Raw genomic sequence first — 12,973 nt, 5'->3', positions numbered from 1 at the left:
GGTTCTGATTCAAAACCCAGAAGTTGAGTACCTTTAGGGGTTCCAGATACGTCTGATTTTAAACGGAGTCAATCCAGCCACAGTTTATCATTCAGGGCTCTTGACTATTAGTGTGGATCTAATCCGCACGGAGCTTAAAGCGGATCCAACGGTGCAGATCCATATTCTTTATGGATCCATTTCTGATATGGTGCAAATGTTGGGTAAAGATTTTGACAGAGTAGTTTTTTTTCATGCAGCGTACGGAGCCCAGACGATAGAGCTAAATTTGCATTGTATATGAGAAATTAACCCCATTGTACATTTGTACATGACTTTCGCGCTGTATGAAGTAAAAATTACTCTGTAAATATCTTTACCGCAAAAGTTCATTGAAAGATGAAGTCCAAGAAATTTTTTCATAAACATTTTTTGTTATTTCCTAATCCTCTCCATGGCCATGGCTGGGGTTCGCGCTCTCCTTCTAAGACAAGCTCTCCTTCCATTTCCCAGGCCCAAAACCCTATCTCCATCCCCTCAAATCTCTCTCGCACGAACTAAATCTCTATTTCTTCTCTCCTTCTCCACTTCCCCTTCTACCAACTCTCCTTCTTCGACCAGCACGAGCGAGATCAACTATCTGACACTGTCAGACGATGAGTTGATGGCACAGTGCGAGATGGACACGTACAAGTCGACGGGGCCCGGTGGTCAGCACCGCAACAAGAGAGAGACGGCTGTTCGTCTCAAGCACCTCCCTTCTGGCATTACTGCTCAGGTCTTGTTTCCCTTTTACTTCTTTCAGTAACATTGTTGAAAAACCAATCAATTGGCAAAAGTGAATTATGAATTAGTTTAGGACTTGCAACAAGGTTTCATTTTAATTTATTATTGCATATTATAATTTTTTTTAAAAACAATATTTTACCAAACCAACTAGATTTCTTTGGTTTTTACAAAAACCATAAGAACCGAAATGCCATTTTCACAGATTTCGATAAAGAAACTGATGGTAAAACTTGTGAAAACACCTCAGACTGAAATGGCATTTCGGTCCCGGAAAAAAAAAAAATTCGGACCGCAATGGCATTTCGAAACCAAAGCAATCAAGTTGGTTTGCTAAAATATTGTTTTTTATTTATGGTTTTTAAAAAACAATTCTGCATATGATGATAAAAATCTCAGATTTTGATGTGTTACTACGTAAGTTTCACGCTTAAAATTATACTGATTTTTAGTCTGTTTCTGCAAAATTAACTGCCCTTTTCCCTTTTTTTTTGCATTTTTATATATCCGACCAAATTGGCTTATACTTGTATTGTTTCATAGGCAGCTGAGGATAGATCACAGCACAAAAATCGATCATCAGCTCTATCTCGACTACGCGCATTAATAGCTCGAAAAGGTGATCTTTGTTTGGTACATAGTCCATCAACCATTTTTTTCTCTTGTTTTGGAGCTTTGTCTCAGAAGGATGCATTTGGTTCTTTCAAAACCTAGTACACTTTTAGGTTGCTTTTTATTAGTTTGGTTTTTCTAAAGTTCAAATGGACAGAACAATCACTAAAATTAGTTCCAGTTGTGTTATTCTTTTAATCAAAGCTTGAAAAATGCAAAATAGATTTTCTTAAGGAAAAATGATTGCGTTGTTCTGTTGAAGGCTTACCATTTTTTATTCATTTTGTTCACACATTTTACAAATTTAATTTAATCTCAATTCTAGAATTTCAATCTTGTTTGCTGTAGCAGCTAATACTTCCATTTACATTAGTGATTCTATGCTGATTTTTCTTTACTTTATTTCCTTAACAACAAGTTAGTCAGGAATCAAATTGACCTTGAGACGTACTCACCTCCAATAGAGCTCCTTCAAATTCTCCCTTTAAAATCTACTATTAGAGGATCTGATGTGGGGTCCCAAATTGGACCAAATAATCCTAAATTTATACCAGTAAGTTCTTTGCTTCTTTTTTTATTTGACATGTTTTGCATTACAATATTTGGGTTTGAGATTGAACCTGATGAACTCCTCTAAACAGGGAATGCAAGCTTTGCTCGATTTAATATTTTCTGTTGAAGGCTCTGTTTCTGAAGCTGCGAAAATTTTGGGGTACTTGAGCTATCTTTACTTTTTTCTTTGATTAATTACTAGCTCATATGTCATATGCATATGGAGTTTGTTAGTAGAATGTGGATAAACAAAAAAAAAATTGTTTGAAATGCAAAAGAAGGAAAGCTAGTAACATAGCGGTACCAAATGTCAACAATAAGAAAGGAGAGTTTAATTATAGGTCTTAACCTGAAAGAAAAAAAGAAAAGAAAAAAAAAACAACGCAAGGAATGGACTGAAAAGTATGCATCATGTACTGCTACTGCTAGTACATGCATTATATCCATCCATGCATACATATCTGGCTCGATTCTTATCCTTATTTTTTTTTCCAAATTTAACACCATTGATTCAGGTTAAGCACAGGGGCTTTATCCAGATTGATTCTTTCAGATGATTCTCTTCGTTCGGCTGTAAATGAAATAAGGGCCTTAAAGGTAATTGTTCAAATTTTTTTGGGAACATTTTTTTGACATAAAAGCAACTCACTTCCATCTCAAAAAAACACCACTTGGCAAGTATTTGCCCCAATGTATTTTTTAGAATTGTTATAGCATGTGTTTTTTTGTTTCTGTGTGCTGGATAGCTGATGCCTTTCTATTTTTCTGTAAAATTATTATGGTGCTACAAGCAAAAATATGAACGTAAAAGTTTTTGAGTGCCATACTACCTAGTACCGATTATTATCAACATCATGTTTACAATTTGTAGGGGTTGAAGCCTTTGAGATGATGGAGCTGGCAACAATTTTTTTTTTTCTGAAAAATCAGACTGCCAGGTTCATTGGATTAATATTTCTTAATCTTTTTCTTGACAAGTCGAACAATTTTGCAAGTATAATGTCACGAGTTTATATGAATCTTCCCAATCAAATTTGAAAAACACCTCAACACCATTATTATTTTTATTTATTTACCGTAGGTGATGGGAGAGTTCACATCCATGCCATAGATTTTTACCAAATTGCATTGTGTGCCATTGAAGCACTGTAAAATGGGCCCCGAAATCCCCCTTAAAAATCTTGCGCGGGTCTCACATGTACGCCATTGGATTCTGTGGCAGCGGATTGATATTCAGTGATGAGATGCTTTGGAAAAATGAAAATCACAAAAATATGAAGACATAAAATGAATTGTAATTATCCCGTCGAAATACACTTTTGAACATCAATGCCATGCCACTATAATCATTATACATGAATCAATTATTGTAATTGAAACCATCACAAGTATCATTTGCTGATAAAACATAACAAAACACAGGAAACTCAGAGCTCGACAGCAAAAATATGAAGGCGTAAAATGAATTGTAATTATCCCATCGAAATACACTTTTGAACGTCAATGCCATGCCATTATAATCATTATACATGAATCAATTATTGTAATTGAAAACATCACAAGTATCATCTGCTGATAAAACATAACAAAACACAGGAAACTCAGAGCTCGATAGCAGAACCAGAGAGAACGCTGTGCCATTTTGAATGCTCAAGGGCATCACATATTGGTTAAATGCGATCTTTAGAATATTCGTATTGTGAAATGCAAATCTCTCCTTCACAAACCCTAAATTACAACCCAAAGCTCGATAAATCGACCTTTTCTGTAACAGGTAATTGAAGTTGACCACATCAGATATGTTCTTATTCTAGTCCTGACATAGCTCAGGTCTAAATAATATTTACAGGCCTCAATCAGAAACCTTTGCACACAAAAATGGCACCAAAATCTTTTCTCCGCAGTGATAGCGAATCATACGCAAAAACATACTGACAACTTCATAGAGCTACCTCCAGAGGAAATATCAGCATAAATACCAGCAACAGCCAACCAAATTTTACTCGGATGAAAATCCTTTCAAGGCATTGAACCTTATACATAACTTCTGGAAATTTTTGAACTAAAAAAAAAAGGAAAACAAAGAACATAAAAGAATCCTAAATACTAATGGAAACTATGTAATAGTAATATGAAATCAGAGTACAAATAAAGGTAAATTATCCAATGAGGCCATCCAGCCTTGTCACAGCCAAACCCTGGAAATGAAGATTAACAAATAACAATCAGTGGTCAGATAAGTTACCAAAAAAATATTAACTTTATTTTAAATAAAATTACATCACAGAAAGAACAAGGACGAACAATTGATTTCCTTTTGTCTTTCCTTTTTTTCATCTAATGAACACTAGATTGGAACCCAGAGAAGAAAAATAATATACCTGTTTCCCGTAGAATTAAATCGCTACGTGGGAAAGAAAGATGAACAGAACACCTAATTTTTTCTACTTAGCACTGGCTTTGAAACAAAGTTCTCCAAAAAACTGGGAATGGTTCTTTTACAGTAGTAATTAAAACTGGCGCTAGGCTGATTCGCTTTTTTCAAGAAAAGAGCGCTTCTCTGTGTAATGTAATTAAGACTGAGAGAAGTGGACCCCTGTGGCTGCTCTGTGAATAACTAATAAAGAGAGAGTACCAACAGGCAACAGTATTAAAATGTGCAATGGAGAGCATTGAGAGATAGGACTTGATTACAAACGTGCAAACGTAATATGATAGCTCAGGATAAAAACAAACTTTTCTTAAAAATAAAAGAAATAGGACGTGATTACAAAATTTTTAAAGAGTAACTGAAGTTAAATAATGGACCTAACCTAACAAAATTCTGTTTTAATATTTAACATGTCAATCTAATTACGAATTACACAAACACACAGGCGGTTTTAAACATGCTTTCCCGTTTACAAAATTAAATTTTCTTCTTCTAAAAAGTTTTAATTCGGAATCAATCTCTTCCCCTCTGAGTCTGAGCCCTCTCTCCCCTTGCCCCGTTTTAACACTCAGTTCGATCGCGCCGCCGCCTCTCCTCCGTCTCGCTGCCTTCCTTGTTGGGTATTTGAATTTCTAGTTTTTATTATTTTAATTGGGGTGTTACTGTTAACGATTCTTATTCAAATTACTAGGTTGAATATTTTTCTCTGGTTGTAGAATGTCAGCCTCAAATCCCGAAAGAGATGAAATTCCCTTATTGGTGTACTTTTCTTACATGCATATTTTTTCTGAATGATAAATTTCAATTTCTATTTTCTTTATTGGAGGTAGAGGCCATTCCGATCAGACCCAAAAAATGGCGATGCTTAGGAGGGCGCTAGTTCTATTCCAGCAAAACCTAACCCTAGTCGGTGCTGTCCATTCTATACGTTCTCCCCTTAGGTAAAATGCTTATCTTTCTTTTTAGCTTCTCATTTCCTATCCATCACCTCTTTATTATATTTGACATTCGGTTGTAAGGTAATTCACTTGGTTGCATGAATTTACGGTAAGCACACCCAAATTAGATTTTTTTTTTTTTTTTTTCCTTCTGTGCAATGGCTATAATTTGGAGCCAAATTGCACAAAGGTAATGTACTTTGATTGCAGCCAAAACCGCAATTCATCGTTATTGAACCGTACCATGTATTTAGCAAATCTACCCAGGAATCAAAGGTGCCGGCCGCTTCTCATATTGTATAGTGAAATATAAGTTTGTGTAAGACTAATATTGTAATTGTTTTAATTTGAAAAATAAGGCCGCAATATGGATTGCTCTCTCGTTTATCCACTGATTGTGGCTCTTATGAGGTTGACCTTTCTAATGAGGAGAGCAAACGCCGCCTATTTAACAGGTATAATGTTTAATTGTGATTTTTTGTATTGTGTATACTTCTTTTTATATGATAGGTGCCCAGTGAGGTATGTATGAAATATCACTGTTTATTAAAAAATATAGGTGTTATTAGGCTGTCATCTATTTACCTTGCTTTGTGGCAACACCAGGACAACCATCAAAATAAACCCATTCACTGTCCCAAGATATCCAAATTATAATCTCAGAAAACCTGAAAAACCAACTGGTCCATCTGTAGAGACTAATATACAGTGAATAGGAAAGACCCATCAGCAAGCAAATCCTCTTTCTACCTTTTTGATGTATATGCAAATTCAATGCGATTCTTTTACTGAAAACTTTAAAATGTAGTTTGGTGTATCGAAGCAAACAGAGAGGATTTCTTGAGCTGGATTTGGTATTGGGCAATTGGGTTGAAGAAAATATCAGATCTATGGATGAGTTACGAATTAAAGCCTTAATTGATGTCCTTGACCTGGTACTGTAATCTTAAATCACTACCAAATTTTAACTTAGTTAAAAGCGGACACAATTTCAGGTATAGTACTCCAAAATGTCAGAACTGTCATACCCTTCAAAAGTAAGATGTATCATCTAGAATGCTAAGAAGCAAAAGAGCATATACCCCTATAAAGTGTGAAATACATCTTGCAAAACCTTCTGTAATTCTTTACTTCAAGACATACCCAGAATACCCTTTTCTCCTCACTGTTTTTGTCAATGCAAAATGATAAAAAAAAGAGAGGTGATTGGTACTTTTTTAAGAATTATGTGAAAATATTATCTATGATATTTGGCTCATCTTAAAGTGGCACGTCAGATGAGTCTTGTTTTCTGGAGTATAATGATACATTATACATTGGAGTATTACTGATAGAATGATCTTGGATTTTTTTTCTTACTTTATAAGGTTGTTATATTATTTGTCAGATTGAACCTTTTTATGTTATTTACAGGAAAATCCAGATTTGTGGAAGTGGCTCACTGGCCAAGAGCAACCACCAGATGCTGTAAACAATAATCCCGTAATATTAACTCTGCTGAGCAACTTTGTGTTTTTTTTTCATTATTTGCAAACTAAGACTGTCAATTAAATAGTTTTTGCAAAAAAAAGATGCATTTACATATTGCAATTAGCACCTCATTTTTTTTCCTAATCAAACCTTACTGTTGGAAACAAAGTTGAGTTGATAAAAGATATAATCACTTGACAATCAACTCCACAAGAATTGATATTAAAGAAAAGATGTGCAGTTATAGAGATAGGTTGCATATTACACCAAGTTTAATTTGAATCCATTTATGCTATTCATCAAGGATTTAGTATTGAAAATTGATTTTTCAAATACATGGGCACGAAACCTTCAACTATACACCTAATGCATAATATGTATATTTTATAGATAGCAACTACAGTTTTGCAATTTTAATAGATCTATGTCAAATTCTCAAATAAATATGATTCAGTTCCCATAATCCATTATTTTCATTCAATCAAGTTGCTTTCTAGGGTCTTAGAACCCTACATTTCCTTTTTAGTTTAGTATTACATTATACTTAATTTGGTTTACAGAACTAGCCCTTACTAGTACGTACATGTGGTTGAAATTTGCAATAGAACCGTGATCAATGTAAATGAATTTATTTTTCCTCCGTGAAATCCTTGCTGCAATTGTTTTATTTATTTTTTGTTTTTTGTTTTTTTATGAAAGTAGGTATTTAATGCAGTGAAGTCAAAGGTCATTGAAAACCTGAGTAAGCATTCAGACCCAGCGACTAGATCAATACCGGGTCAACCATGGGTGAGAGGATGGGATGATAAGAGAGGCCTTGATGGCCCCAAATTTGGAAACCAGTGATTGTCCTTGTCCTTGTTTAAGAGTAATTTTTGTTTCAGTTTATAATATGGTATAGAATGGTACTGAATAAAATAAAGTACATTTGTGTTTGATGAACTTGATCCTACGGTTAGAGTTTTCATGTAGCATTACTGTTCTTAATATTCAAGCAAAAACATATTGGGTGGAAACTCACTTGTGAGTTGTGAATATCGAATATTATGGCCTGATTGTATATGAGTGTTTGATTTATATTCGACGTTGAAAATTACTATTTGATGAAACTAAATACAATACATTTTGATCAACTTTTCAAATAAAATTTGCAATAGAAGTACTGTACATTCTATTTGAAAGAAGTATTTTCTTTTTTGTGAGAAATTATCTTGTTTCCTGATTTTCTGTCTCCGAAATCTCTCAACTCCAATCTTCCAATTTTATGTTACTTTTCTCTTTATTTATTTGCTTCTTAATTAATTCTCCCAATCGTTGTGCAAATTTGATGGCAGCAGTTGTAAAAGGATTTGGGAGCAGTCCTCCGAACAACATTAGTTCCTTCTTTCTTAATTACTTGTTTCCTTTGGTTAAATTACATTTGTTGTGATAACATAAACATTAAAAACAAATCCCAGTTAATGTTTGCCATTTCTGTGTTTTTTTTCCCCAGAAGACTGAGGTAATTCTTAGCGTAACAATCATGCATATAGTCGGATTTAATTAGTAGAGGAATACCACTTCTTTTATTTTGCATAATGTACTTAAAACCAAAAGTTCAACAAAAAGGATCATACTTTTTCAATTTAATGTTATTCAATTTCTAAAGTGATTAATTATTGTAACCTGTTCTTAATACTACAAGTAGCTAGGAATTTGAGGTGGTTTTTTAAGTTGATGAATGATCAACATCTGCAACGTAATACTGTATCAAAAAATGGTCGACTAAGAAGTTGACCATGTTTTATTTTTTTTCCAGAGAACGAAAATTAAACTAAGAAGGTACAGCGGCAGCGTTCATATTTAATATGCGCTCAGCTAACAACAGATCATCAGGAGTTGTCACCTGCAATATATCAAAAATTTACCAGTTAATACTGGATTCATCAGCTAAAATTAAACCAGATATTAGTACCAAACTGTAGGGTTCTTTTGGCATTTAACTGAAGATTTCAAACGTGTCAAGGCATTAAATTGTCTTTTGATTGAGCTAATAAAAATAAAAGTGAAACCAACAAATATTTTTATAGTTGACATTTATACTATCCTTTCGGGAGGATGAAGTACGAGAAAATGAAGTACCTTAATATTTGTATAAGAACCTTCTGTGATAAAAACAGGGTGCTTCAGGTGCTCCACAATTGACACATCATCTGTTACTTCTAGGCCATCCCTTTTGTCAGAAAGTGTCCACAATAAATATTCTATCAGAGAAAAATTAAAAGATTTTCTATGTTCTTTTTAAATACAAGGGTGGTATTTTTAAATGACAGACCTGTTAACAAGCTCAAAGCCAGCTTTTAGTAAAGGAGGTCTCATTACCTACAAGCATGTTGATTATCAGAAAGGCAAACAAATTATTTAATTAACCAGAAATAAGAAAAGAAAAACCAAACAACATTTGTACCTGGGGGGTTTGCATTTCCCAAAGTGTTTTCCTGTCTAGGGTTTTCACAACAAAACAATCAGTATTGGCCTGAAAGATACCCATGCAGATAAAATCTGTGTCAGAGTTGAATGAAGCATTCCAACATGGAAGTTATGGCCAGGTTTTTATTTACTTTTGCTAGGAAATATAAAATTAGACGGTTGACTTGTTAATGAAATCAGAAATGAAAGCAGAAATCATATTTCAGTGACAAGTCTCACAATCAAACTAAAAATCGGAACCATAAAAATTAGACAAGTACCTCTTTGATTGTTGCTTTTACAGGTACCCCTAGCACAGATGCACCATGAATCCAGGCATCTTTTATTACCTACTGAAGAAAATTAATCTTAAATTCTTAATCATACTTAGTGCAGTTACGGATACACTTTTTGCTCTGTATGGTTATGAAAAACCCTGTAAATTTTTACGAGTGAGTCTATGGTACTATGCATATTACGATTTGTTACTGTGCTACGGCTCTATATTCGAGTTTTCAAATCCTAACGGTCAATCCGAACCGTTCATCTTGTTCTCCATATTAATATGTGTTTGGAGACCAAATTTTACATATTTTGAAATTTTTTTACTATTTTTTTAGATTTATTGAAAATCACTGTTTTTGAATGGTCCAGAATTTTCAGATCAAGTGATTTTCTAAATATCTAAAAAAATAGTAAAAAATTTTCAAAAAAATGTAAAATTTGGTCTCCAAACACATATTAATATGGAGAACAAGATGAACGGTTCGGATCGATCGTTATGATTTGAAAACTCGAATATAGAGCCGTAGCACGGTAACAACCCGTGATATGCATAGTACCATAGACTCACTCAATTTTTACAGGGAAACCATAACAGAGAAGAATTTCAGAAATTAAAATAGGCCTCCTTTTTATTGTAATGCTTCTTCAGTAACTTGACGGGTTTATGTTCTCTTAAAAAGATATTATTATAAGTAGAGGTAACTTGGATTGCCTGTAAAAACTGATTTTTTTGGAAATAAAAACTTCGAATTATTGATAAGAATAATAGTAAACCTTTTTAATATCCACAGGCAAAGCTAGAGGCCTGGCTGAGTCGTGAATGCATACCAGATCTGAGCCGCTATTAATTTCCTACAAGGAATTTGCTATTGTAACCTTGAATTAATGCGAAATCCGTTTGGTTAAATAGAGGGGTCAAACCTGAAATCCATTATAGACAGAATCTTGTCTCTCCTTTCCTGGGATCGCAAATTTCAGATCTACTTGCAAATTTTTACCAGCATCTGGAAATTAAATTATTTAATAACGAGGAGATACTGTGGCAAAATAGCAAGCTCTAATTATCCTTTCAAATTACTATTTTAAAAGAAAGGAAAACCTTCAAATATATCTTTGTACGAGGGATCACATACAACTACGATCTCCTTGACCTCTCTCATCTGAGAGAATGTGAAAAAACTGATATATCGAACAAAGCAAACCAAACAGTCATTAGTGTGTTAAATTTACATTAGAGAGAGAGATTTTGTAATTTACTTTGAAGGTAAAGAACATTACCTGTACAATGCGATCGGTTGACCCAAGAGAGGTAGGTACTGCTTCGGCATACTAGCCTTTTCATTATTGCATAGAAGTAAATTAAGGAATGAGTAATATGCACACACACGCATATACACACACCGGGCTTAAAAAGACTCGTCTGTACCAAAATCGACTGGTAACAAGATATTTCTGGTTCATGTATGAAAGTAAATTATTCCTCGGTCAGATGTCTCCACTGATGCTAATGGCACAAAACACATGTTTTTTTTTTCTTTTTCTTTTTTCATTGAGCTCACAGGCAAAGGCTAACACATATTATGACCACACATGACAATATAGTTAAATTTTGTATAAGATATAAGAAGAAAAAAAGGGACAAAATTACCCCCATACGCGTTCCTTTACCACCTGCCAGTAGCACCACTGAGACGCTTCTCTCCTTCACCACCAAACCCTAGAAGAACCGATAAAATAAATTAAAGTACCAAAATTTCATACAAATTCAAGGTAAAGCCAGCTGGTACTAATACCAATTCCAAATCTGTCCTGTGATGGTATCAAGTGGCAACATGATACCAATATGCAACTAATAACTATCCTTCGTTTTCTTTTATATTAAGTAAATATTGAAGGCCATATCAAATCTTATTTAACCCTTATTTGTTCCATTAAAAGACCAGATAAGAATCATTCAAACTGGCACTTGTGGTACTTGCCAGTATATTATCAGAATATATGATATTTCTTTACTCATGATTAATCCCCACATTTGGCAGGTGCAGATAGGGCTGCACAAAAAGTTCATAGTTCGTGATTCGATTTGAGTTTGCTTTAAAAAAAGTTCGTAATTAATTTGATTCAAAATTCGTTCGTTCTAAAACAAATCAAACCAGTTCGGTTCGAATCTTATTCAAACTTAGACTCAAACTAGGTATAGTTCGTTTGAAATTGGTTCGTAAACTATTTAGATTCGAATCTCAAATAATGCAACTAATGGTATCAACCATCGATCTTTAATAATACAGGAACCAAACTTATATCAGAGCTCAAAATTGTTAATATAATAGTAACTTATAATAGGAAAATCCTTTAGCAGCGTAACAAATTAACAACGTAAATAAGTTCCATTTGACTAGATCCATACCGTGATTTTAATCAATCCAGCAGCATAAAAGGTAATGGAATTTTGGGCTAGCCCATAATTCATCCGTGTGAATTCGTGAAAAGTAAAAGGTAAAAGAAAACCGTGTGAATTTTGAGCCAACTAACCTCAACATGATTATTCTTTTATAAAATAAAATCATGGAACTTGACCCAACTAACCTCCAGACCTTCTTGAGCTTTAATTGCACAAATGCCCGATTTCCGATATTTTGACATCTTCCAGAATATTTTACTTTTCCCACCTGTAAGTTAAAACATCATAAATTTTCTAAAGAATGAACTCCTTTCTTTTCTTCCAATCTTAAGTAATTATACCATGAAAGGATGCACTGGAGTTCACTTGTTTTCCTCCGGAAATCCCCAAATTGCAAATTATGCTACATCTGGAATCGATTCCACCAATTGATCCTGTACCAATTAGTAAACAATGGGTTATATTAGCGAACCTCTCTTAAAATTTGGAATCAAAAGAAACCCAATTCCAACCCAAATATTATATAGAAAAAAGGAAAAACAAATTTAAAAATGAATTGCCTTGGGGGAGGAGCCGAGATATGGAAGGAATTCCTTGTAGAAGCGCCATTGTAGAGAGGTCGAGGTCCCTCGCTCTGCCTTGTTAGTCTTATTTTTGTTTTTCCCCCTCTTTAAGAAGAGCGAAAGAGTAGAGCACTAGAGCTTGACTTGTAGATTAAATAAGCGAAACCAAAGAAAAATAGGTAGGACGAAAAATTGACTGGTCAAGCAAAAGTGTGGGGTTAGCTTGTCAGTGAGAGGGGAGTGTGTTATCGAGGAGAGTTGAGGGGTAATGATTTTAACAGAGCAGTTTTAACTTTATGCAGCATACAGACTATAAAAATCAAAACAGCGGTCAGCGCTGCATGAAGCGAAAACTGCTCTGTTGAAAACATTTTGCCAGAGTTGAGGCACGTGGGGAGAAATTCTGTTATTTAAAAGAGAGTGAGATGCAAGAAAAACTGCGGCACGGGCTGAGCACGAAAAAGTTGAACAACTGTAGCAGAAATCCACAGTACTTTATTTAATGTCA

The 12,973-nt window shown here is 34.2% G+C and overlaps 3 protein-coding genes across 6 annotated transcripts; 2 read left to right on the top strand and 1 right to left on the bottom strand.

The window, feature by feature from the left end:
* The first annotated feature begins 416 nt into the window (after nucleotides 1-416).
* On the top strand, nucleotides 417-3,202 carry LOC144575529 (Class I peptide chain release factor). Of its 4 annotated transcripts, XM_078325705.1 has the most exons (7): nucleotides 417-757; nucleotides 1,309-1,384; nucleotides 1,800-1,930; nucleotides 2,019-2,089; nucleotides 2,445-2,526; nucleotides 2,801-2,867; nucleotides 3,011-3,202. In XM_078325705.1, exons 1-6 carry the CDS (start codon nucleotides 434-436, stop codon nucleotides 2,819-2,821), a joined length of 705 nt encoding a protein of 234 aa, XP_078181831.1. In that variant the 5' UTR covers nucleotides 417-433; the 3' UTR covers nucleotides 2,822-2,867; nucleotides 3,011-3,202. The 4 variants fall into 4 exon arrangements, with proteins under 4 accessions (XP_078181831.1, XP_078181829.1, XP_078181830.1 ...); XM_078325703.1 differs by lacking the exon at nucleotides 2,801-2,867 and having other exon boundaries at nucleotides 3,011-3,190; XM_078325704.1 differs by having other exon boundaries at nucleotides 2,801-3,026.
* Nucleotides 3,203-4,961: 1,759 nt separating this feature from the next.
* On the top strand, nucleotides 4,962-7,887 carry LOC144575687 (succinate dehydrogenase assembly factor 2, mitochondrial-like). The gene is made up of 6 exons (XM_078325919.1): nucleotides 4,962-4,980; nucleotides 5,191-5,301; nucleotides 5,658-5,753; nucleotides 6,107-6,233; nucleotides 6,712-6,780; nucleotides 7,471-7,887. The coding sequence occupies exons 2-6, from the start codon at nucleotides 5,216-5,218 to the stop codon at nucleotides 7,612-7,614; spliced, it is 522 nt and encodes a 173-aa protein (XP_078182045.1). The 5' UTR covers nucleotides 4,962-4,980; nucleotides 5,191-5,215; the 3' UTR covers nucleotides 7,615-7,887.
* A 561-nt stretch (nucleotides 7,888-8,448) lies between these two features.
* On the bottom strand, nucleotides 8,449-12,611 carry LOC144575528 (2-C-methyl-D-erythritol 4-phosphate cytidylyltransferase, chloroplastic-like). Its single transcript, XM_078325702.1, has 13 exons — nucleotides 12,463-12,611; nucleotides 12,244-12,336; nucleotides 12,088-12,170; nucleotides 11,150-11,218; nucleotides 10,780-10,835; nucleotides 10,601-10,680; nucleotides 10,423-10,505; nucleotides 10,276-10,353; nucleotides 9,498-9,566; nucleotides 9,215-9,283; nucleotides 9,083-9,129; nucleotides 8,890-8,980; nucleotides 8,449-8,653 (listed from the first exon to the last, which is right to left on the bottom strand). Exons 1-13 carry the CDS (start codon nucleotides 12,509-12,511, stop codon nucleotides 8,582-8,584), a joined length of 939 nt encoding a protein of 312 aa, XP_078181828.1. The 5' UTR covers nucleotides 12,512-12,611; the 3' UTR covers nucleotides 8,449-8,581.
* Nucleotides 12,612-12,973: the final 362 nt, after the last annotated feature.

Source organism: Carex rostrata, chromosome 24, assembly GCF_964058835.1.
Source record: "Carex rostrata chromosome 24, lpCarRost1.2, whole genome shotgun sequence".
NCBI classification, from domain to species: domain Eukaryota; kingdom Viridiplantae; phylum Streptophyta; class Magnoliopsida; order Poales; family Cyperaceae; genus Carex; species Carex rostrata.
The sequence above is the reverse complement of the archived record's forward strand: the minus strand, read 5'-3'. Positions and strand labels throughout refer to the sequence as shown.

Coding starts and splice junctions, on each gene's coding strand:
- LOC144575528 (XM_078325702.1), bottom strand. CDS start 12,511: ATGGCGCTTCTACAAGGAATTCCTTCCATATCTCGGCTCCTCCCCCAA. Junction 9,567..10,275: donor TGCCTGTGGATATTAAAAAG/GTTTACTATTAT, acceptor TTTCTTCAGTAG/GTAATAAAAGATGCCTGGAT. Junction 9,284..9,497: donor TAAAAGCAACAATCAAAGAG/GTACTTGTCTAA, acceptor GGTATCTTTCAG/GCCAATACTGATTGTTTTGT.
- LOC144575687 (XM_078325919.1), top strand. CDS start 5,216: ATGGCGATGCTTAGGAGGGCGCTAGTTCTATTCCAGCAAAACCTAACC. Junction 5,302..5,657: donor TCTATACGTTCTCCCCTTAG/GTAAAATGCTTA, acceptor TTGAAAAATAAG/GCCGCAATATGGATTGCTCT. Junction 6,234..6,711: donor TAATTGATGTCCTTGACCTG/GTACTGTAATCT, acceptor TGTTATTTACAG/GAAAATCCAGATTTGTGGAA.
- LOC144575529 (XM_078325703.1), top strand. CDS start 434: ATGGCCATGGCTGGGGTTCGCGCTCTCCTTCTAAGACAAGCTCTCCTT. Junction 758..1,308: donor CTTCTGGCATTACTGCTCAG/GTCTTGTTTCCC, acceptor ATTGTTTCATAG/GCAGCTGAGGATAGATCACA. Junction 1,931..2,018: donor ATAATCCTAAATTTATACCA/GTAAGTTCTTTG, acceptor TCCTCTAAACAG/GGAATGCAAGCTTTGCTCGA.